Source organism: Patagioenas fasciata, chromosome 6, assembly GCF_037038585.1.
Source record: "Patagioenas fasciata isolate bPatFas1 chromosome 6, bPatFas1.hap1, whole genome shotgun sequence".
In the NCBI taxonomy this organism is placed as follows: domain Eukaryota; kingdom Metazoa; phylum Chordata; class Aves; order Columbiformes; family Columbidae; genus Patagioenas; species Patagioenas fasciata.
In genome coordinates, this window is record NC_092525.1 from 31,805,000 (window position 1) to 31,830,704 (window position 25,705).

Consider the following 25,705-nt stretch of genomic DNA (forward strand, 5'->3'; position numbering starts at 1 on the left):
CGCTCCGGAGGAGCCCTCGTGCTTTTCTCCACATGTCCCTCCCTTACACCCATCGCCAGTGCTGTGGACATCCCTCCAGTCAGAGGGTGGACTAGAGCTGGCAGCAGCAGACTCGCTTTTTCACGTATCCTAAGAGAATTAACGTCGGACACTTTTCGTTTGCCGTCCAGTAGTTAGTTGCTCCATGCGTTTGTTTATGCGTTGGTAGGGACACTTCTGTATTTACATGTAGAGGTACATGTTTGTATTACTTAAGCTATGTGCGTGAGGATGTTTTGGTTGAAAGTACTGTGGCTGTCATGTAGCAGGAAGTTCCACTGTGGAATGCTAGTACATAGGTACATGGAGGGTTATTCTCTAGAGTTCCTTTTTATCTGTTACGTTATGTTTTAATTAAATTGTAACTAAAAATGAGTATTTGTTGAGTTGGAAGAGATAAATATTTCATTTTATTATATATGGTATTTATATGTTCATCATCTGTTGATATCTTATTAAATGCTTTGAGATTTTTGGATTAAAAAATGTAAACTTAATCCAGATGCATTTTAAGGTCTCAAATGTTTTAATTCATCCTTGTCTGGAACTTTTCCAATCTTACTGTGTTTTTGGAAGTACCTGAAATGGGATGTGCACTTCTTAAGTGTATAATCTTACCCTCTTAAGTATTTTTCTGGTATGTATCTGCAAACCTAGGTCAGTATCACTCGAGTTTTAGACCAGAAAAGATTTCTCTCAACCTATTCACTGAAGTAGACACCTGTACAGCATTGGGATTCCCATAGGAGAAAGCCTCTGATACAAATTAAAGTGAATTCATGATCTATATGCTACTTTCCAAATTCGGATTCTCAAACTTGTATGCATCCTTTGCATTGGTAAGTCTCTTACTGATCACTATATGGTGATGTCTGATAGCATTTTTTTCCATTCTTCTTCTCAACTTTTACTTGAAGGCCTTTCAAGCAAAACATGTTATTTTAAAATCTGCTGAGAAACAGGAAGAGAGCAAGATCATTTATTAGAAAAGCCAAAGAAGTTAAATATTAGTGCCTATAGCAGATTAAAAACTATTTCTAACTATGCTTTCTTGTACTGGAAACTGCATCTAAGTATCCTACCAGATTTGGTGTAGGAGGTCCAATAGTGGCTTTGTGAACACTAACGTATTTTTGTGTGTTAGGCAGTGAATCTATGTTGATATTTGATGCATCTATAGAATGGTAGCAAGCTATCAATATATTGGCTTTTCTTGTCACTGCATGTTGCTGTTAGTACATGACAAATGTAGTTGTGGTTTAACTACAGGGTGTTTCAAATAAATTGACCCAGTTTGAAATCACTGTAGCTTTGAAATTGAGTCCATATTTTTGTAATACCCCGTATATGAATTGCTGAGTGCTTTATTGAGATTTGTCTCCAAATAAGCCAATGCTCTCTAAGTGCTAGACTTTAACTCACTGAAATGTAGCTATGAGCAGGATGGAAAGATTTGTGTCATATTGCTGTCCAATATTTCAAGTAGCACAACAAGGGAAGAGAGTTGTGCATTGGAATGTATGCTGAGTGACTTCCAAATGTGTTCCAGACTTTTTGGAAACTTTGTTGTAAAGTGAGTTGATAGAACATCAGGTTCTGCAAGACAGAACTTAATACCTGCTCTGGCTTTCCTGCTGTAGGAGGAGCAGGATGCTCTGGGTTGGTTTGCAACTGATACTCTGTGGCAAATGTTCTATTATTTTACATGTTCTTTATGCGGAATGATAGATCCATAGGTAATCAGTTGATCTTTCTTGCTAAGAAGGATGTTCCGTCAAGTGTCAGCTCATGTAGAAGGAGCAGGGCGAACTCTTGGATATCTTACCTTAGCTAAAAACCTAGCGGTTAGGGACCCACAGAGACAATGTTGAAGTTTTCCTGCAAAACAGTAACTCTGAAATACAAATTTTTCCCATTGCTTAGACTGCAAATCATATAACAATAGTAAACCAAATAAAATAACGAAACCCCCTCAAGCCTGACAAACTTTTGAACACTACTAAATGCCACAAAAAAATCTCTAGTTGTATTTATAGGAATTTACAGTTAGGTGAATAACACTGTCGGGATTTGATTTGTGTTTTACAAGGAGAGCTGTTGTTAGCAATTGCATTGTGAGGCTGAGGGCCAGCCGGCAGGATCATGTGTGACAATAATCATGTAAAGAACACCTGCATGCTTGGCAGCTTTATGGCCTCTAGAGATTCTGGATCAAGTTTGCAGACTCTTTAGAGATGCCCCATCGACTTCAGGAATGTACAGAAGACTGTCTTTGAGGGGCAAAAGAATAAACAAATTTTAAAGCCCTACATAACAGAAACTTCCCATATCACGTCTTTCCTCTAAGATTTTAATACTTTTTTTTTCCCCTTAATCTTTTAAGGGGAAACATCCTGTTTTCCATTTTAGTCATTATCTTATGTCAAACTGTATCTGCAACTCTGTTTACTCAGTTTGATTACTCGGGATACAAATAATACTAGCATAATCCTAAGCATGTGCTCTCTGCTCTTAAAAATGTGAATGTGTCCAGTACCTGGCATCCAAGACAACGTGGGCTAGTATTCTTGAACATCATGTCAGCATACCTGAAATGCATCCTATGAATCATAAACCAACCTGAATAAAGAACAAAACAGGGTCACTAATATGATCAGCCAACAATATTTTTATCTGAGCAACTCTGATTTGGAGATTAGTGCACTGCGGTTATGTGGAATACTTTGCAGAATTAAGCTCTCTGTACTATTAAACAAAGAAACGCTTTCATACTCTTTAACCATAAAAGTGTTTTAAATAATAAGTACGCTTACCAAAAACTGGCAAGTACTGTTGCATTTTGATCCACTGCTCTCCATATGCTTTGGAGTGCGTCCAGGCTTGAGTTTTGCCAAAAGTGGCTTTCCAATTCTGTTCCAGGGGACGAATGTCTAATTATTATTCAATGCACATGACTTAGTAGAATATACAAGTAATGGAAGAAGTCGACTCTGTAATATGCTTTTAAGCATTACGAGTGCTTTCCTTCATTCTTGCATTCCCTGGCTCATATTTAAAAGTCTCAATGGAAGAGTGGAGCAGAAAAGAGAAATTGTGTTTCCTGGTTTTGGACACTTTCTTCCTTTTTCGATAATTTTCTAACCCTCAGTCCTTCTGTTGCCCTGAATGTGTTGTTACTAAAAATGTTTCCCAGCAGTTTGTCACGATTCCAAATGAAGTCTGTCTATATGTATTGTTCCCTAAAGTCTGTCTGGGACTTCCTGCTCAGAAATACATTAACGTGATCTGCGCAGCATCTGTGCGGTAAGGCTGCTGGATGTGGAGTGCGTTAGTGCACATGGGACCGAACCAGGCTCGGTAAATCCATGTCCGTGCTGCATTAGTGCAAGACGTGTACATCAGTTCTGACCCTTCCAAGATGAAGTGGACTAAGAGCGTCTACACTAATAGACCAGTTCTGGGGAGGAAATGGAAATTTGATAGGGGGAATGTAGGGGAAGAAACCGAATTATGATTGACCTTTTGCTGAGTGTGATAAGGAAGTCCTTATTAGAAAAGTAATTCCTTTTGAATCAAAGAGAGTGGCACTTTGTGATCCTCTGTAAGCAGATGTGTGCTCTTGTCCATGCTCCGAACTGGCAGGACCTAAGTCTCTTGCAAGTCAAAAACTACGCAACTACATTGGCACAGTGCTGAGCCCAAAATAAATCCAGCCTCTCTGGAACATCCTGCCAAGTTTATGATGTAGTCAGATGGCATTTGGGGAGGACTTTCTGTCCCAAACACATTCTCTTTCTGCCTGAGAAGGAGGACAAATTTGGATAAACCCATATATAAAGTATTCTTTCCCGTACTATGAATATGGTCAATACTCTGCAGTGATCCTGAGGCTTGCAGACAACTGCTGGTCTCTGAGATTGTACTGAATAGTATGCACTTAACACAAAATTGCATTTAATAGCACTTTGGTTTGAAGTTTAGTATTATAAAGGTTCATGGAAGGAGTCAGCAAGAAACTCTGAGGAGTGAAGAGAGTTTGTTGTCCCAGAAGTTTTGGTTCCCAAGCAGTTTTTACACATGAAAGAGCTTTGCCTGAAATTGACAGATTCATTTCTATTAATCTTTCTCAGATTTTACCAGTAGCTATATACACCAGTGCTATAGTATTTATGTTCTACAATATTAGGGTTATTAGAAATAGTTAAAAAAAAAACCAACAACCAAACAAAACCAAAAAAAACCCCACCCACCTGTCTCTAAATCTCTAAAGGAAATAACTCTATCTTATCTTTCAAATAGATGAAAGATGATACTGAAGAAAGTTAATTTATTAGAATTTTCATTAATCCTATTAATAGAAGACATTTTGTAGAGAAGAGTCTTGTGACAGGCTTTAGGAAGACTATTGTCATAATAGTCTGTAGAAATGAGAATGTGATAAAACAATATTTTGTTCTCCCTGTAGGTGTTCTGCAATATTTTCTTAAGGACTGGGTAATTAAATAGTTATGAAACGCTAACTTCTAAGAACAAAAATCAATTTGATAAAAAGCAAATATTTTTTTTTTTTAAATCTTACCTATTCGAACTCTGCCCTGAGCATCGTGTTCTCTCTAGTCTTATTTTCCAGACTGACTGCAGCTGTGGAATAATAATCCTTCATGTATTTTCGTTAAGTATCTGTAAATGACAGTTGTGTCCTTCTTGTGGTTGCTTTTTCATAATAATCTGCAGACCCCCTCCCCCTTTTTTTTTTTTAAGTTTTATGAGCTTCTGTCTCACACAGATGTTGCTTGCATCACCGAAAACTGCCTGCCATTATGTTGGTACCCTTTCACGTTTATGGGTAGAATTTCATATCATAAAAGAAGTTCTCATGTTACTTGAATCTCTGAAAGAGTGTGTGATGGAGTTAGAGATCCAGATTTGGCTTCTGTGAGCTAGAAAGCCCTGGAAGACGAGCTGGTATGTTGGAGTAAACATACCCAGGAACTCTGTACTTGAGCAGTTTTTGTCAGGGGTTGTTTTAATGTATGATGTTGGATATCAAAATGTGAAATGTATTGTGATAGTTTCTGGAAAATCATACTTCTCTCTGGAGAAATACAACTAAAAATGACATTTAAGAGGAAGAGTGTGAAGTTGCCAGAAGTCTTGGTTCTTATCCGAAGGAGCTGTCTTGGTATACCTTCTGCCTTGGTTTGGTTATGTTTGGTTTGGGGTAATATCCATTTTATAGCCAAAAAATATTATTTCCACTTATGTTTCTGTCTCCCAACTTGGATAATAGAACTTAAAGGAAATACTTGGAAGGCTTTGTATAATGCAGTATCGGACAAACTGGGACTTGAACCGTGTGAATAAATCCCCTGTACCCTGGCCCAAAGAAGCTGAATTACCCTAACGTTGAACCTCTGTCAGCGTGGTTCTAAGTGTTGATTTTCATGCATGCATTTATTTGGCACAGAATTTAAGCATTGTTGAAATGTGGGTTAGGTTATTTTATGTTGCAAGAACAGACATTCTGGATGCACTTTGTTTACAGATAGCAGTCTTGAAGAGGAAAAAAGTAAGAAATGCTATAATCTGAATACACTTTGTGCTAACTTGAGTCCCGTCTGCCCCCTGCCCCCCGCCTAAGATTTGCATAGGTGGTCCTGCTCTTGTGTTGCAGCCTGCCCATCTGTGGCTAAAAGGAGAAAGCCGTGAGTGTTTTAAATGGATTAAATCACGCTGCTTCAATTGGAACATTTTTTTTAGCTTATTTGTAACTGGTGGTTTTATTTACTTCCTGAAAGAAATAGTACCTAGACTTATCTGAAGAATGGGACTTACAGGGAAAGTGTTTCCTTCAAGAATGTGCAGAGGGTATATCAAGGTATAAGATGACTTCTGTTAGGATTCAAAAAAGTTAATTAAACTTAATAAATGAAAGACACTTGAAAAGAGATGTTAGAGAAAGCACCCACCTTCACTGCTGAATTCTTAAATTATGGTGACTGTACTATAGTGCTGTTTACTTAAAACCAACCAACCTAAATACCCCCATTTCTGGAGAAAGCTTTTATGTGTAGGAGTGTCATTTCTCAGCTTTTCCAGCTGCTGTAGGCCAAGTGCTGGATGGAGAACAGGAGAGTACTGTTCTTTCTTACTCTCTGTAGTGTATCTCAGCAGCTCTGGGTTGAGTAAAGAGCATGGGAGGTTGGGTAGGAAGCAAGAGGACTTACCTGAAATGCCAAACAAGATTTCTTTTTTTTCTTTTTTTTTTGGCAGCAGATTTAGGTAGAATATCGTAAGTTGTTTAAAAACAACCTTTTTAGATTGGATCTCAAGAGTTTTCTTGGTGGGGTTCTCTCTATGTGTGATGGTTGCGTTTGGGTTTTATTTGTTGAAATGCAGGATGAAACTTTGTGTGAGATTAGGTTGTCAACCCTACACTGGTGTTGTATATATTTAGATGGAAAATGAAATTTCTCAAGTTAGCTGTGTGATAGTGTGCATACGAGAAGTTAAGGGTGGTTTGAATCAGCCTTTGCCAATGCAGCCATCCTCATTTCAGCCTGGCACATCTTAATTGTTGTCAGTAACAGAGCTAAGATTGGAGCTTTGTGGAGTATTGCTGGGGTAGCCCAGGACACTCCTCTGGCCCCGTGCTGTCAGTTTACTGTGCATACAGCTGAAGTGGCAGAGCGAGCAGGCACACGCACCTTTGCTACTCCAGCTCCTTATTTATTTGACTACAAGAAACTTCCGGTGAAGATGGTTTTTCATGAAGAGGATGATTCACAGATTATGAGAGCAAAGTGCATTCACTTCTACAGACTGTGCCCTGTGGTGGTAACCTTTGACAGAGGGTTTGGGCAAGGGAGTGGAAGTGGGAATAATGGACAGCTCTTTGCTCAGTTGACTAGAAGTCAATCCCAACAAAAAGATGAGTACAAAAACCTAATGAACATGCCTTCATTGCATAGTTATCAATAATTAAATATTATCTGATTTTATCAAAATATCAAGTGTTAATTACAGATAGCTTTTGTACTTCTCTTCAGGTGCTGCTGTATCCCATTGTGCTTGCGAAGGCAAAAAAGGTCAATCTTTCTGTTTGATGCTGTATCTAGTTACAGAAACATTATGCCAAAGTAAAAATAGATGAATGACTCATCTAGTTAGTTTCAGGAACCGTACTACAGAGCACTCATTGGTATTAGTACTATGTTGAAACCAGCAAAAAACCCCACCTCTAAGTTGTGAAACCGTGAGTTTTTAGGCGGTATAAGAACAAATAGAAATAAGTGAATTATTACAGAATATATTGAACCTGTGTGAATATACTATAGTAGTTCTTATTTGTAAGTGCTAAAACTATTATATATCTGTCCTTCAGCCAGCAGAGAGTATGAAAATAGCAAGGAGAAAGCACACTGTGTTCTCTAGAGGGGCTGAGAAAAATCTGTTTGTGTGCTCAGAACTGATCGGGATCAGGCGATCCCTCAATCCTGTGCCTTCAATGTTTTTGATCTACTGGTTTGGTTCACCTCTCTGTTCAAAACTGTTTCAAGAGACCTCTGCTGGAGGGCTGCCTCAGGGCTGGCAACCTGGGCTTGTTGGGGAAGAAAAGATCTCTTTGGTTTTGTTTTGGTTGATTTTGTGTAGTGTGTGTGTAAGAATTAAACTATGCAAAGAACCCATCTGCTCTGCTTACAGCTTTCTGTTGGTTCTGGAAGTGGGAACAGGGAGAGAGACGCTCTCCTGCTGCTTTACTGTATCACCTCTGCTGGCTTCCCAGAGCTGGGAAAGAAAGGAGCCTGTGGGTGATAAGCACATTTTGTGCATGGGCAGTAGTTCAGGACTAGGATTCTGAAATAGGAAAGTTGTGCTGGAGGAACTGAAGCAGTGAATGAGGCACTGAGCAGTGCTGGAAACTTGCCTGAGAATGGAAGACAGACAGTGGAGCAAGACTGGAACTGAGGCCAGTGTCGCAGAATCAGATGGAAATAGATTGGAAAAAAACGGAAGAAAAAGAACAGCAGGCAACATGTGGTTCAAGAGGGGGACACTAAGACTGGCTAAGCAAACAGCCTGAGATGGGTGCTGGAAAGAAAAAAAATAGTAAGTGAAAATTATATATGACTAAATACAGAAAATGGTCTGGAAGAAAGAATAGATGAGGCTGAGTCCCCCTGAGCTTGAACTAAGATTACAGTTCTCTTCTGTACAGCACTGTGGTGGGGGAAGTATTTCTGAACTCATTGGTACTTACTGCTGGTTCACATGTAGGATGACTTCTGCTGCTTTTCATTAGTCTATTCAAGTAGTGTGCTTTGCAAGGAAGTTTGTGTTTCTTCATGTTGTAAGCATGTAGGTGTTTTTGTTTGGTTGGTTTTGTTTCATTTTTGGTTTTGTGTTGTTCTGTTTAGTTTTTAGGAAATTGCACAAAAAGTCTTGCAATTCTGTCATTTTAGTAGTCCTCTTTCAAGGGGAAAGAGTTATGTGTGGTACTTATTTTGTTATGCTCCCCAGCCCCTTGCTGTCAGTTTTGTTTTCTTGGCCATTCTGTCCTCAGTTTCCTCATACATTTCCCAAGCTGTTTCTAAATGTGCTGTAAACCACGAAACATTATGGTTGGTCTGCTTTTGTACTCCATCCAGTTTGTATCCATGTTGTGGACACCATGCTTTAGAGGAAATTACATGTTACTGCAAGACCTTTGTGGGTCTGAGGAAAACAGCAGAAATTATTCCTGTCTTAAAATGCTCACAATAAAATACGACAGAAGAAGAACTGGTTGAAGAAACTATCCGGTCGAGATCTATCACCAGCATAAAAGCAATTAGTTGTATCTATCTCTTCTTTAAAATAGGTAGTTTTCAGATCAAGGGTGTGTGTGTGAAGGAATGAAGTAACGGGGATGCATAGCTGAGGCCTGTGGCAGGACCGTAACTGCATGGGTTGGAATGACCTTTGGGTGGTTTGGAACTGACACTTCTTGGATTATTTATTCCAGAGGAAAGGGTGTAATGCACACTGATTGTTTGCACTGATTGTTTCTTGTATTTTTATAAGTACCCATAAATTATTGTAGTCTTTCTAGTTAAAAACCAAGCAAACAAACACCTGATTTATTTTATCTGGTGCAGTTCTGTGTTTTTCCTCCGTTGGAAAGCTTGGTAATGTTCATCCTGTTGGCATCTTCTGGAACTCCCATCCTCCTGCCCCCTCCAGTTTCCCTCTGTAACCTTGCAAGCGTTCAGCGCAGGGCTGAGAGTTCACTCTGAAACAATATCAGGTTTTCCATTTTGTTTTTCTCAGCTTAACTCTTGATTTTTCACAATAAAGCATTTGCTTAGTTTTGTTAAACTTGAAAAGCAATTTAAGATTTTTAATCAGTTGAGGAGCTAGCTGTCCTGGAAACACAAATCCCCTGCTTAAACATAGATCAGGGACAAATGTATTTGTGTCTAACGCTGGTCCCTTGCTAACATCAGCCCTGACTTGAAGGGACTAAGGGTATGAGGCTCCTGGTTACAAAACGTTCACTTCTCCTACGTGTGTCTGTCAGACTTCTAACAGCAAAACTGTGATGCATATGATGAGCTTTCGGTCACCAGCAGTTAAGGAAGTTGTTTACTTTGAAGAAAACATGATCTGAATCAACAACTTATGATAAAATATTTGATTATTTGGTTTCTAAATTTGCATTGATAATACCTTAATAGAATTTTTTAAATTTTCTTCAGAGCGTCTTTATTGGTGGACCATTGATACGGTGTAGCAGGACAATCCTATGTTCCTGTACAGCACTCTCCTCCTACCTCTCCTCCTCTGGTTACATGTAAATAAGAGGGCACTCAAGCGCTTCATTTATTGAAGTAGCCCAAATCTTTGAAAGTTGGTTTTGGGTTTTGTTTTGGGTTTTTTTTAGTAAGTGTGGATTTTGGTATTTGTATTCCATGTTCTTCTTAACTTATATTAAAGATGTGTAGTTTCAGGCATCTACACTGCCACAATCAACTTTTCAAAATTCTGATAGTACTTCTTAAAGAGCATAAACAAAGCCTTTATATTATTTAACGACAAACCTTAATATTTAGTCTTATTCATGGATGTTTAGAGAATATGAAGGATTCTATAAACATGGTTTATTGTGGGTGAGTACAATGATTTGGTTTTTAAGTGACTTTCTAGTACATGAATATGCTGTGAGAATTACAGAAAAGAAGACTCATTCTGCTGTTTTCAACAATCTAAAAAGGTTAAAAAAGATTGCTTGCAGTACATGGTCTTCTTTAAACTGACTTCACTTGCAGCACTGGCAGTGGAGAGGCAACTTAAGGCAAATAGGTCTAAAATGTTGTTAGTAAAATTACTTCAGAATATTTCTAGTGGTTTTGCCAAGGTGTCCTGTCCTCCAGTTGTGCTGACACAACTATTTGCAGGCTTGTTCTGTCAGTCAGGTCAACTCCTTCATTTCTTCTGTGATACAGACTCACAAACAGTTCCTGGGGTGTAGTTACAACAAAATTGGGCTTCAATATAGAGATGCAAAGAAGCAGGGGCAAAGCGGTTTGTACCGTACTGCACAATTTTGATCAAATTGATTATTGCAGCCTGGCTTGCCCTTGTGAGGGGCTGTCATCATCTTTTATTTTATTTATTTATAGCTTAATTTTCCTTCCATTTCCTCCCCTGTCAGTTTGGCTTATGGAAGGAGGCAAGTGTTCTGTGTAATGCAGTGTGCTTATTTTATCACTGTGGAAGTCACATCCTTAAAGGTGACATAGTAAATCATGTTTGTTCCTATCATTCTGACTAGAGCTGGATGAATTACAAGGAGTATTTTCTCTTTGTATCCTCTAGGTACGTTTCTCATATGTGCGAATGAAGTATCTCTTCATCTCCTGGTTAGTAGTATTTATTGGCAGCTGGATTATGTATGTTCAGTACTCCACCTACACAGAACTATGCAGAGGACATGACTGTAGGAAAATAATAGTAAGTATATTTAGCATAGTTTTCTTAAGTGTTTGTCCTGACTAATTCCACAGCCAATTCAGTCTGTGCCACATAGAAATTAATCAAAATCTGATATTTCATCATGTTGAAGTAAGGCTACATCTTCAATTACAGATAAAACCAGTTATGTTTCCCAACATTGTTTTGGTATAGGGTTATTGTATTATTTTCTTGGATTCTTCTTTCAAGAGTCAGGTGTTGAGAGATACAGTTGTTAAATACTTTTCTCCCTGTTTGTTTCAGTGTGATAAATACAAGACTGGAGTTATTGATGGGTCAGCATGTAGCAGTCTTTGTGCTAAAGAAACATTGTATTTTGCCAAATGTTTGTCAACAAAGCCCAATAACCAGGTAAGGTTTTACTTATCCAACATAGTTTTAAAATTTCCCGCTGAAAAGTCATTTTCTAGAACATCAAGGAGACCCTGGTGGCAACAAACTGTATCTGTTTGATACAGATTATTTTCAAACTTTATTTGCTGTGACATGCGGAGCATGTTTATATATGTATATGGTAGACATCTATAGAATATATAGGCATGCTTTATATGATTAATATATTAAATACAATGTGCACCTATATATAATATACCTGTATATGATATTATATATTATTCCTTTATGTAGAGGGGTGTATTATTATTTTATAATATATATATATATTTTATAAATATCTCTATAATATACCGGATCCTTCCATGTTTGACAGAGTACCTCACCTTTTGTACAGCATACTGCTTCTTTGCTATCCTGCTTCCCAAATGGAAGCAGCAGCCTCTTAACAATATATGCAAAGATGGTAGTAACACCAACGTCCCGTTTATCAAGCTGTCTTCGCGTTTTCACAGTGTAGTGTCTCCTAAGTACCTGCAGCATTGGGTTGTATTTGAGGTTGCCATTGTTTGCGCTCTGTACATTGGCTGTACACAGGACTCTGTTTTCTGGTCTGTCTGGACTCTTGAAGCAGTGGTTGGAGTACAGGTGGTCTTTAGATGATGGATTTCTGCAGTGGTTTTTACTTCTTTCCCTCTTTTCCTGCATAGATGTATTTAGGAATCTGGGGAAATCTGCAAGGTGTTATAAAATGCCAGATGGAAGAAGCTGCTCAACTTGATTTTGGTACTGACCCAGAACCAAGGAAGGAAATAGTCTTATTTGATAAACCAACAAGAGGAACCACTGTTGAGAAATTCAAAGAAATGGTATATGGACTTTTTAAAGTAAGTATGTGCTTATTTTTTCTATTTTGACAGAAAGGCTTATTTTCCTGCAGCTGGAGAGGATGCTCAATGCTATGGGCCTTGTTAAGTACACGCTAGAAAAATAATCAGCACAAAAGTAGTTTTTCCCAGAGGTGCTTATCTTGAAGTTTGAAGTAACTAATTTTCAGGTTTTTCCCCTTTATCAGATGGAAACTGGAATGTATCTTGCATGTCTATAGCTTCAATTTGTATTTGTATAGAAAATATGGTAAAAATATATATTTTTTTGCTACTTCTGGGGTTGCTGTAACCAGGTAAGAAGACTGAAGTATAAGTTGAAAACTGTTAAGGTTTGGTAAGAGCTACTGTGTTAACTAAGCAGCAGGAATATCTCCTACCAGAATGACCAGCCATGCTTTTCCCAGTTCTTTCTGTGTTCCATTAAAATTATACTTATTTCTATTGCCTTAATGCTACCCCAGGATTTTCATATTATAAAGTCATCACTTGGATGCTGTGTCAGTACTGATTTGGGGTTTTCTTTCTTAAAATTCTCTTGCTATTGTCATAGCTCCTGTCTCCAGTGATGGAAATAATGCTGTTCCAGCTGAGCATACGTGTACACATGCTCACATGTAACATCGCGATGTAAAGCTGATGACAGTTGTCATGCATCACAGTAGTTTTGTCTCTAAGACTGGATGCACAGCAGGTGTTTTACAGGTTTTAGGATAGTTTGGGAGGAGGTCATCGGACTCTCTGTGTGCATTGGTGGTAGTTGAAAATGCAACAGTTCTGATTCCAGCAATGGCTTCTTTCTCTGTACTAATACCATGGAAGTGGTTATATCAAATAAAAATAATTTCAGTACACTTATCTTATGGGATTTGTAGCCAGTGTGACTTGGTACTTCTTCCAGCTAGCCAAATTGTAGTTGAGATTGTAATTTCTCTATACCTAAACATCTACAAGTTTAATCAGCTGAAAACTAAAGCTGATCTAAACATTTTAATTCTACGTGCTTTTACCAAGAGAATATTTAACAAGCTACTTGGTATATTTTTTCTTGATCTGAGAATGTCTGAATATTAACGTTTGTGTTTTGAAATGCAAAGAAAATTAGTACTTCCCGAAGATCATATACTCGGTGCCTTTGAGAACAGAACAAAAAGGAAGCCCTTCAGGCATCTGGTAGCAAGTCCTCTAACATCTATAATCAATAAAAACCAGAACATATGGTGGCCTACCATACTATCCATAGGAGGAGAATAACAGGAGGTAGTATGACAGGAGGACTGATAGTTAATGAAATCATAATCTTTTTCATTTGTTGCTTTTAGGCAAAATTGGGTGAACAAGGAAATCTTTCAGAACTGGTTAATCTCATCCTATCTTTTGCCGATGGAAACAAAGATGGTAGAGTTTCTTTGCCGGAAGCAAAATCTGCATGGGCACTTCTGCAGTTAGATGAGTTTCTGTTAATGGTGATCTTGCAGGATAAAGAACATACACCCAAGTTGATGGGGTTTTGTGGGGATCTTTATGTGACTGAAAGAGTTGAATATACCTCTCTCTATGGAATCAGCCTTCCATGGATTATAGAACTTGTCATTCCCTCTGGCTTCAGAAGAAGCATGGACCAGTGGTTTACTCCATCATGGCCAAGAAAGGCAAAAATAGCTATAGGGCTTTTAGAATTTGTGGAAGATATTTTCCATGGACCTTACGGAAACTTCCTTATGTGCGATACAAGTGCCAAAAACTTGGGATATAATGATAAATATGATTTGAAAATGATGGACATGAGAAAAATAGTGCCAGAAATGAATTTGAAGGAAATTATTAAAGATCGTCAGTGTGAATCAGATTTGGACTGTATTTATGGTACAGACTGTAGAACTCTATGTGACCAAAGCAGAATGAGATGCACCACAGAAGTAATTCAGCCAAACTTGGCAAAAGCCTGTCAGCTACTTAAAGACTATCTGCTTCGTGGTGCTCCTTCTGATATCCATGAAGAACTAGAAAAACAACTCTACTTGTGTATTGCTCTTAAAGTCACAGCAAATCAGATGGAAATGGAGCATTCTTTAATACTCAATAACTTAAAAACTTTACTGTGGAAGAAAATTTCCCATACAAATGATTCTTAACTTCACCACCAGCAGATGACATTGATGCCTGCCACTAGAAGTGGCCTATTGCATTTGATAAAAATGGTCTGCAGCATTTTTTAAAGACATTTCTTTTCTCAGATGCCATTAATGGCTCTTTAGCTCTTGCCGTTCAGTCAGTACCTTATGATAGGACTCCTCAAAGAATGCACACACCACTGAATGATCGGGCAGAGGCCAGAAGCACTTCTGGTGTTCCAGTGCTGTGTTGTGGAAACAAAAACTCTGCATGCTTGACTGTTCCGTGCACTTTGTCAGATCTTGAACAGGATGGAACTATTCGTTGTGCCACCACATCTACTGATGGAACATCTTACAATTCTGTGAAAATCATTGCTCACTTGTGAAATACTTGCAAAAGATTTTTATCTTAAGTACTTTTATGAAGAACCACCACTACTGCAAATCATGTGTCTGAGTCCAAGTTGCTGTTGTGAATAAACTGAACTGTGAGACTGAAGTTTACTAATACCTTGGCATGGCAGAATTTGCACATTAATAATTTTTAAACTGTGGAAAAATCAGAATTTTATTCTAGAACTGACAGCTTGTAATATGAGACTTAAATCAGATTCTGTTTACACCTTGTTACCTCATGCTTACATCTTGAATGTTAAATAGTTCAACACTTTTTAATAAAGTCTATATACAGTAAACCATGTTGGGAGCCAAGAATTTTAGAACGTTATTTCTTAAAATCATGGATATGGCCTAGCAACAGCATCATTGTTTGTTTCAAAAACTGTAGATTATTGTACTTCAGCTGAAACCTTTAATCCATTGGAAAGCGAGGAGTTTGTGGAGTAAGCTATTGTATGAGAACTGAAGTTAATCCATTTTTTAAAAATACTAATAGAAATGTTCTAACAGTTAAAAAGGAAGCCTGCATAGTGCAGGAATCGGCTGTATGACATGTGAAATGGGAACTAGTTGTGGATGAAGTCTCGACTCTTCACTGTCCCTCCAAATTTAGCTACAGCCTTGTATTTAAATCCTCTTGAACTACTGCAGGAAGTATGTAAGCCAGAGCTAGACCTAAACTGTAGGACAGAAGCTGGATTGTTCAGGATCATGGAATATTGCTTAAATGAAGCCTGTGAGATAGTAAAACAGCTAGAAACAAGACGCAACTGAAATGAGCTGTAGTGTGTTACTATTCTTTTTTCTAGTAGCATCCATGAGTCACGGTTAAGTCTCAAATCATGAGTAAAATAAACACCATCTGGTCCTGGCATTCCACATAGCATGACCACTGTACCTTTATATGCATCCCTGTTTCTCAGATTTACATCTATGTTCACATTTATACAGAACTGGATGTCCATAAAACACCTTAATATTGTGCTCAATACTTACCTGTTGATGTTTCATTTATAAATGTTCTAGATATGAAGTCATTCAGTCCTTAATGATTTTAATGGCAGTCATCCATACACTTCCAAATCTTGGCCCCTTAATTTATTTTCAGTATAGGCAAGGACAGCCTTTCTTTAAATATTTGGAAGGTTAACTACTTCGAGTATCCTGTATTAAATGCATTCCTTGAATGATTAAACTGAAGTACAGGACCACCATATAGTCATTTCTCCATACCATATGTAGTAGTGTGTGGCTTGTGTACTGTTTTGTAAGCATCAACTTTTTAGTTGAAGAATTACTATACTAATTATTGTCTCTAACTTGATAATGTCCTCCAACCACAGCTACTAAGTATTTGTAGCAGGCAGTGCATACAAATGTAAAGTAGTCATGTTCTTTGTGGGGAAAAAAAAAAAGACTGTAATTGCTAATACATTTTGGGCAGAGATTATTGAATCCAAAATTATGTTTGGTACAACTGGAAAACATGTTTAATAGTGCAATTTGTTGAACAGAACATTTTTATTACTGTTGCATAAAGTTGGAGCTTTCACGGGAAAAAAATGCACTTGTTTACAATAAATCACAGGCCTCCTTTTCTCTTTTGATAGCAGTACTTACCACCTATCAGTATCTTAAAGCAAAACATTCCTCCATGTAGCCTACTTGACTCATGTTGTAACTGTGCAAGCAACTTCACCAAGTCTAATGGGAAACAAGTGCCTATGAAACTGAGATGTAGGAGAAAACAAGGGATGGGGCAAGTCAAGGCCTGTGTAACTAAGCATGTATATGCAACTTAAAAGGGAATTCTCTTGTCTAATCACTAAATAATGTTAAGTGTTCAGCTTAGGACAGTACCTGTTTCAGTAGCTGCCAGAGCTCAGAGCTGAGTGCACAGAAGTACTTCAGTTACTGGAGGAAGCTTAAATACTTCAATTAGACCTGTATTCCTGTACCAGCTACAGTTCAGTCACAGTAGGGAAAGTGCTGCATTTGTGTTCCTGAAAGCCCAAGGCTGCTTTTGGGCAGAGGTTTTAGAACTTCCTGTGCCTACTCCTGTTTTTTTTCTTAAACTACATACAGATTAGCCCACAACATTAAGTACGCTCAAAGACAAACAGTAAAAGCCACGTAAAGCCCTTTTTAAAAATTTAAAATCATTTTGTAGTTAGAAGCAGCAAGTTCTTACATCTAGTCTTTGATACTAGTCACACCAAAAAATAACCAAATTAATTTCCCTTTCTTATGGGAATAATTCTAATGCAGCAGCCTTGGTTTTGAAGTCCATCACCTCTCTTGTCTGTCAAGGAGATCTATTCATACAGTACTCTGAACCCTTAAGGTTACAGAATATCTGTATCATTAAAAAAAATACTCTGCATCTTTATAAGATTTATTAATAAGCCAGTCTTACACACTTGCTTACTCAATAAATTTATTGCCACTTTTTCCAAAGCTTCATAGAAATTGTAAAAGTTGTCTTAACTATCAGCTGCACGTTCCTGGGCCCTGAGAAAGCTCGCCTTCTTCTGAGCAACACGATCTTTCTTCTGAGCAAGGGACATCTTGGGACAGTTCCATCTGCAATGCAAGCACAGCATATGATATAGCCAAGGCAGAAATAAGCACAAAGGTCATCAATAAAGCTACAGCGCCCCAGAACTGGGATTAAGAGTGCTAGGGTAGAACATACTCCCACTTCTCTAACAAGCTTTATTTCCTCGTAATGATTTAAGGCTGCAGCTAGGGCACCACAAAAAGGCAGGGTTGGACTGCAGCAGTTTAATTCCTCAAGAGGTAAGCTCAGTACTTGTGAGTAAAGACAGTACCAAGCCCCATGCAATAGCTGCGCCTTGATTTCTTTTCTCCCATACCTCTAGAAAACTGAAGTTGTCTAGGACTGACAGATTAGTCAGCCTGCCCTCACCTGAAGAGCAGCAGCTTTCCCACTGAAAACACTAAGACCTGAAGATAAACACTTAAGAATTCCAGCTATTCAGGCCACAAGCATGCTGCACTTTTACATTTTTTTTAATGTAGTTGGGAGTTCTTAAATTTTAGACACCTACTGCTGAAGTTAATTCCTGACAAAGTTACACAGAAATACTTGTGTCTTAATCTGATCTATGACACAAGTTTTGACACAAGTGCAATCTGAATCACATTACTTGTTTTAATGTAACTAAAATATCTTCAACACAAAGGTCACATTCATGTCAAAGAAGATGAGCGTTTTACCTCTTTTTCTTTACTTCTCTCTTGGGCTTCTTTTCATGGACTGGATTATCCCGTATAGCAGCATGGGCTTTTTTATACATTTCCTCCATCTCAAAAGAAAAACAAAAAAAAAGTTAAATTCTCCATAGTAGTCCAATTGTAGGATTGTGTCAAAACTCCAAGGTACTCTTACTGGAGCATGCACTATAAACTGCTTTCATCACCATACAGCTTGTAATTTTGTGTGGTCACCTTTAGAACACTTTCTTCATACAAAAGACCAGCGCAGCAGCATGCTGCAATTCCTACTGTCACTATGATGCCATTTAAACATCCAAACCCACAACTTAGACATAAAATGGATAAAGTATTTTTATCCTTATTTTACAGTTAGGGAACCAAGGCCATTGAGTAACTACAGGCTACTTACAAGTCTCATAAATACAGGCTAGCATCTTGCAGTTCAAATACTATTTCTTCTGCAGCCTACTTGCAGTGCCGTAGCTTCCCTACGTTTAAATCAAGAGCCAGTCTAGAAAGTTACTCTACTTCTACCTAGAACAAAACACTTTATGATTACTTACTAAACCAAAATTATTCCACACAGACTGTCATCAGACACTTTTCAGACCCTACTGCAGTACACATTAGACAGTAAGAGGGGAAAAAAGCTGAATTTGTGAAAGCATGTACAAGTCTTGCAAGAAGCAGGACAGTCCCTGCATCATCCCCAAGGATACAATAATGCTGCTCTGTCCCAAAGGCAACTATGGCTCCATAATGGCACCAGTTTTAAGAGTGGTTAATTAAGATCACTATATAGCCGCTGTGAAAAGTTTTCTAGATACAGAAAGAATAACTGTCTAGCTATCACTTCATTGCAACAGAAACTATAATATTGGGTTTTAGTTAAATACATGAAGTTGGCATTCACAATGCAACATTACTTATTTTTTAGTAAAGACTAAGTTACAAAAAATATCAATTAGTTAAATTTACAAAAAAACCCCAAAGCCCTATAGCAGTAAAAGGATAAAGAATGCAGTTAAGTTTTCCACAGCCTAAAAAGGGATGTGAGAATATTTGTTTCAGGCTTCAGGACGATTAACTGGGAAACCAAGAGAACATTACAGGCAGCAAGAACAAGCCATCCGAAAGGAGTTTAACACTTGAAAGAAGTGAAAGTAGCACCTTGGTAATCTTCTATATCTTCTTGTGTTTTGTACAAAATGCTTTAAAATTGAAAACAGTACTAAAATAAAAGGTATTACACTCCCTATAGTTTCAGGACATGCTAGCTTCAGCTACTCTATATACAGCTGGGATCTAGAACTACGTAGAGGGTCACACAGATCGTAAGCCAGACTTGACATGGAGCACATCCTCACAGTTCAACCATCACAGCTGAAGAAATGATGGGCTGTGGTGCAGGATTAGGAATGAGTGGGTGGTAGGTATAGAAAGCTCAAGTTAATTTCTACATAAGAAAAAAGAAGTGGTCCATCTTAGAATGAATCCTGTAAGCTTAGATTTATAAGCAGAACATTAAGCTTCACAGCAAGAGAAGAGATCTCACTTTCAAAAGATCTGCAATATACTACAGAGCCCTTAACAAAGCAATAAATGTTTTCTTCGCATGGATAACATATAACGTAAACCACATTATTTTATTTATCAAGCTTATTTGCATTAATAGGAAAGTCCCTACCCAAGAATTATCAGCATCTCTATTAATGCACAAGAGCCAGCCAGATAAATCTTACCCCATCAGGCGTTACGTTGTTCTTTATGTATTGGGAGAACTGTTTTTTGTAAGCATCTTCATCCTCCTCCATCAGGTAACGCATATAATCTGCAACATTTTGGCCCATGATATGCTTGCGGTGAACTTCTGCGTTGAATTCTTTGCTTTCCGAGTCATAACCAGGGAAACGTTTGGTACTGTGAAACAGCAGTTACAGTCACATAAAGACCTATTGCCAAATGCTCTAATTCAGAGATCAGCTTCCACACAGAAATGACTGATACAGCAGATCCTCCTACAGATAACTGAGGAATAGGACCCTCTAATTAAAAATGAAGATATAAATAAAATGAAGAAAGACAAGTTGTCAGTTCATCTCAGCTGCCATCAGTCCCGTCTTGAAACAGTGCAGTGCATCATACACACACTGTGGACCAACTACAGAGTGTTCAGTCATTGGGAGTATCATCATACAGCAGCCAAGTCGGGAAAACGGGACAATCAGTCAAGAATCAATAGGACAGCATGGGAGAGGGTAGGAAAATACACAACACACCTCCGATTTTTTCCCCCCACGGCTACTAGCAGAAAGCAGCCATCAACTGTAGTATCAGTGTCAGGTAACACTGCCGAAAATCTTGATTCAGTCATTCACAGCCTATGACAGGAATTATCAAAACTTCCACTGGGAAATTTTAAGTGCCAGAGGACCACTCAGACCTGCTGGTGTATTGACAACTGTAGCAAAGGTCAGTGGTTTTGTCCCTGGCACGCACAGCCCTTCACAGCGAAACCAACACATACACACAATTTGCTAAAGACTTAAACCAACAGAATACTAAAGGATATTTACCTAAGCACATCCAATCACTTATGATTTTAAGTAAAAGCAACAAGATGGCTCTTTAAGTGCTAAATATCTATTAGCATCTCTTGACAGTTGCAAGATTCCCAGCAGCACTAATCAGAATTGCACTGGTCAATTAAAAACAATCCAAAAACCTACCCCAGAACCTAGGCTACATAATCATTAGCAGGTCATAACAAAATTATTACAACGCAAAGCGGCAGTGTAAGTGGACTGGCACATACAGAAGCATCTTAGGTGAATTCTAAAGACATTATTCCAAACAGACTGAATTACCTATGAGGGATGGACAGACCGCCATCCACTGCACCCTTCAGAGCACCAAAGACTTTGTTTCCAGTGGTAGTTCTCGCAAGACCTGCATCCAGGTAGCATGTGAAAGCACCAGGCTTTCCATCCACGCTTTCCACATTGTATTCATCACCAGTCACTTCAACTTGGCCTTCATAGATCTTATCAAGACCAAATTTATTCAGAAGCTGTGGGGAAGGGGGAAAAAACATCATGCAATTATTTCCACTTATTGACAAAATGAAGAATCACCACCACCTTAAAAAACAAATGTGCAGTATCATCTTCCTTGTTTTCACAAATTTCTTTACAAAAATTATGCAGCCCATACTAGTAGCAAAACTTTAACCACCACCACCACCACCACCACAGTAAGTATGGCTGTTAAGTTTCAACCTTTTTTTCCAACAAGTAAATCAGTGAACTGAAGACATTCATGAGCTTATACAGAAGAAAAAAATAATCAATGGATGCTGTTTGCATGTTTTCAACTATTAAAGGTGTATTTCTTACATTTTTATCCTGACTCCCTCCCTCCGCCAAGCTTCAGCACTGACATTTAACACTGGGCTGCTGGAGTACAAACTGCAAGCTGTCATACTTGTCACTGTGATTTGACAGTCACAAGAGGCCATCAAATCCATACGGTAAGAGCAAAAGCTGATATTTAGAGAAGCCCACAGAGTGAGGTATCTATACTACCACGCCACTTAATAAAGTGGGCTCTCCCTTTTTTAAGAAAATCAGGAAAACAGAGCAGCAACTTCCAGACAATCGACAGATACCCACCCTGCGTGCCAACAGCAGACCTGTACAGTACGCCGCTGCGTAATTGGTCAGGCCAACCTTCACGCCATATTTTGGCAGCTCATGGGCATAAGCAGCACAGACAATCATGTCACCTTCGATTCTGGCATAGGCAATCTGACAACAAAACAACTGTTAGTGTTCTCATAATAATTCTAGGCTTGATTTATTATTTCTTTGACACCTACTTAAACCAAACAGGAATTCTGTATAGAATTGTCCAGCAAACTGCCAACCTTGGTGTGGACGCTCAGCAGGTTGTGTTTTCCTTTTCATTGTTTTAAAAGGCATCATTAACTCCTCAAGTAAAGACACAAAAAAATCAAATCTGTATTAGGCCAGAAAAAATGTATGTCAGCAACAATTTTTATTTACCTCTCCACATACGAAAAGAGGCCAGGGAACTACCTACAAAAGCAACCTTTCAGAGAACCATTACAGATGTGGACAGATTCCATCCCACTTTCTGCATGTAGTTCGCACGTAACAGTATATAATGCACCTCAGAAAAATGCAAAAACATCTGATACAGAGTTTGCGATAACACTGTTATGAGCCTTATGGAATTATTTTATTAATGGGTGTGAAATTCTTGTAATCTCGTGTCTCCTGAAGACAGCAGTACTATCGGAAATATTTCTACTCTTCCTCCTTCAGACTCCTGCACCTCCTTTCTACATCCAAAAGTTGTCCCTTCTTGGCAGGATTCCTACGCACTGGAAAGGGACTATCAGTCAGATGAAAGCACTTGCCACCGCTGATTTTTGAGTTTCAAAGATTAAATAACCTCATCAAGGACATAGTTTCATCTCAACTGACCGTAAAAACAGCACTCTCCTCTCTTCTCAATAGATTATTCTATGAAGAAATGACAGTTACACTTTCCTAGCTTTTTTTTATTGAGGTTAACAACATGTATTTACGATAGAACAAACATGCCTAAGTTTTTAACTTCAAAATTAGTCAAAACTTTCTGAAAATGAAACAAGCAAGTGAGGCACAGCGAAGAACTGCATGTGGTGCAACACACAGCTGCCAACTTAATAAGAAGGAAAAAAAATGCCTACTCTTCTTATTTACCAGTCTCCTTTCATCTTAGAGGAAAGCTATGATAAGGCCTAGCTGCTCCGTATGGTCCACGTAACATCGCAGAACAAGAACTCTCAAAAGAGAAGGAAGATTTCAATACAGTGCAAGTCACTGCAGGTTGACAGGTCATGGAGACAACTGTGTTGTCTTCAGTCAAGCAAGAAGGCCCCCTTTTCAAAGCACTTCGGAGACAGTAAGAAAAAAACAGAGAAATCTTACCCTCCCTAAAATCTTCTACTAATCTCAGCATCATTAAAACACTATGATCTCATATTCTGAATAACCTTGCTGAAGCATATTGACACTAGTAAAAAACTTTTCTTAAATAAATTCTATCTTCAATACAGTTTATTATTGAGGGTGTGGCAGCACTGAAGATTGTTCTTCTCTAAGAAACTTCTACAATATAAAAACTAAAACTCCCAGCTGCTTCAACCATCCCCCTTTCTGCTGCTTTCAGTCTGGGAAGCAGCAAGCACAGGGACCTTACCTGGCAAATGATGTCTCTGTTGGTAACACGTACAATCATCCGATATTTAGGGGTGTTGTACTTGTTTTTATCTTGAATTACCAAACGTTTGCGAGCATAGTAATCAGTTTTGCCCTCTGAAAAACAACAGGCGTAGTGTAGAAAACGTGTGACAGAAGGAGGAATATTCATCAATGACATCTAATTATATGTTACAGGGAACTGAACAATACCTCTCCTTCTCCTGAATTTCACTTGGTACCTCTTGAAGTAGGCCTTATTCTTGACAACTTTCACAAACCCCTTGAATAAGAAGTATAACCAGATGTTATTAGCATATAACCATGTAATGCAACACCATCCTAACTAAATTAAACCCGCTATGAATAAAACAGCGGTGAAATCAGGAATAAAATAACACGTTTACTTATACATTTAAATGAAAACCCCTCATAAAAACAGAAGGGAAAAAACCCACCCAAACGCCAGGATTTCTATCCTTCCCACTAGAACTAACGCACAGTTCTTGCCAAAACTTCTCATGTTTTCAGGAGAACCCCAGAAATGCTGTTTGTTAACGGCAGGTCTGTGTGCGCAGCGCAGAGCAGTAACGTGCTCGTTCCCAGTCAGCTCTGCCCCGAGCCGGCCTCTCCCGCAGCCCCGCCGCTCTGCGCGGACACGGAGCATCGGGACAGCCGCCCGCACCCGCGCAGCCCCACGGCAGGACCACGGAACGCCCGCCGGGGCTCTGTCACACCGGCCCCGCCGCCACGCGCCTGCGGCCCAGGCCCGATCCAGCCCGCCAGCGCACCGGGCCGGCCAGCCGCGGCTCAAGGCGGCAGCGCGGACAGCAACGGGGCCGGTACACGCCGTGTCGGACCCCGCCGAGGCGCCCCAGGCCGCCCCGCGGAGCGGCCCCAGCACCAATGGCAGCCATTGCCACGCTGGAGCCGCCGCAGCCGGCGGCGGGCCCGGGCCAATCGGGCTCCATCCGGGCGCACAGAGCCGCGCGGCGGGCGCAGAGCGACGGGCAGAGCTCCCCGCGCCGCGCGGGTCCCGTGGGGCCGGTACTGACCATCGTGCCAGGTACTGTCCGGTCTAGGCCTAGGCCGGGGCCCGCTCCGCACAACGACTGCGCTCCGCAGCAGGGGGGAAAAGGCCGCGCCCACTGCGCAGCCGCAGCTCCTGGCCTGGCCAGCGAGGCGGGGCGCCGCCGGCCGGCCTCTCCCCGGTGCCCGCCGTGCTGCCCCCTGCCGGCCTGGCGGAGCGCCCTGCCCTTGGCGGGCCCCGGGCCGTGCCGGTGTCACCGCGGGGACGCACAGGAACACAATCGCGGAGACAAAACTGCTGCCCGCTAGTGCCTCCGCGCAACGTGCCACCGCTTCCAGGTCTTCCCTCATCAACTGTCCCAGCAGCTGTTAGCGAGCCGTGTGTCACAGCCAAGGACCCTTACAACAGAAAAATCAATAGACCTTTAAACTAGCCAGTTGTGGGCACCTTATGGGATTTTAATTCCCTTCATTTTCTAGGGAAATTTCTCACGATTGAACAGTAAATAATTAAAATGTGAAGCCAAACAAATCCCAATCAAATGGTGTTTCTAAAATATAGGTACCTGGCATAATTGATATTTTTGAATAAAGCAATAATATATAATTGTGTGTATATATATATGTATATATGTACATCTACTGGGACAAACAGGTCAAGTGGCATTAGATTTCTTGGCGTTGTCAAAGCGCACAAAGCCAGCATCTTTGTTCCTGATGCAGTTGTCTGGTTATCCTCACTCATTTACTCAATAAAATCCACCATGCTGATTGTTGCACATAGACCAATATTTTAAAAAGATATTAATTCAGTACAAATAACCACAAGAGAGTGAAAGAAATAATAAATGTTCCCTACATCAGGCAAGTACCAGCATGGTTCCTGATAGCTTCAGAAATTACCTAACTATCTAAGTCTGAGTTTTAGGAAGTTTGGAATTCTACATGTTTTTCAATTCTTACATAAAGTAGCTCTGGGTGAGCACGATGTCTCAGCCACTCTCCAACACAGAGGTCACACCGAGCCCTTATACATGCTCTCCCATATGGGGCTGCCTGCAACTGTCGGGCAATTACTTTGATGAGAAATGCCTCATGGTCTATGGTATCATAAGCAAGACTCCTTTAATCTTGTTGTTAAACAATAAAAAATAAAATAAATTTATTGTTCTTCTCTGTAAGAAGACTTTTTTCTCCTAAAATAGATCACCATCACAAAACCAGCCTGTTATCCCATCACGCCTCCATGTGCTTTCTTGCTTTGTTTCCACCCTGCAAGCCAGGGCGGCTGCACCTGAGCTCATTGGCCCCGCCCCTGGATCACTTACAAATCCAGGGCAAATCTCTCCTCTTCTGTAGCAATGTTTGTTGAAAGGGTGAC

The 25,705-nt window shown here is 39.6% G+C and overlaps 2 protein-coding genes and 1 non-coding gene across 9 annotated transcripts in view; 1 reads left to right on the forward strand and 2 right to left on the reverse strand.

Annotated features, from left to right (window-relative positions):
* The window catches only part of EVI5 (ecotropic viral integration site 5), a 107,342-nt gene that overhangs the window by 811 nt on the left and 80,826 nt on the right, over positions 1-25,705 (forward strand). For 4 of the 7 annotated variants that reach the window (XM_065841702.2, XM_071810427.1, XM_071810428.1 and 1 more), the window contains 3 exons: positions 10,897-11,031; positions 11,296-11,403; positions 12,096-12,272. In XM_065841702.2, coding sequence (XP_065697774.1) covers positions 10,897-11,031; positions 11,296-11,403; positions 12,096-12,272 — 420 coding nt within the window. Of the gene's footprint in view, positions 1-696; positions 879-10,896; positions 11,032-11,295; positions 11,404-12,095; positions 12,273-13,594; positions 14,889-25,705 lie in introns of those variants that run through there. The other 3 variants (XM_071810432.1, XM_065841707.2, XM_071810431.1) reach the window with 3 other exon arrangements.
* Positions 17,209-24,498, reverse strand: RPL5 (ribosomal protein L5). The gene is made up of 8 exons (XM_065842040.2): positions 24,351-24,498; positions 23,509-23,578; positions 23,297-23,412; positions 21,700-21,834; positions 20,896-21,098; positions 19,771-19,948; positions 18,029-18,117; positions 17,209-17,371 (listed from the first exon to the last, which is right to left on the reverse strand). Exons 1-8 carry the CDS (start codon positions 24,351-24,353, stop codon positions 17,272-17,274), a joined length of 894 nt encoding a protein of 297 aa, XP_065698112.1. The 5' UTR covers positions 24,354-24,498; the 3' UTR covers positions 17,209-17,271.
* LOC136104151 (small nucleolar RNA SNORD21) lies at positions 20,132-20,228 on the reverse strand. Its single transcript, XR_010651710.1, has one exon. It is a non-coding gene; the product is annotated as a small nucleolar RNA SNORD21 (small nucleolar RNA).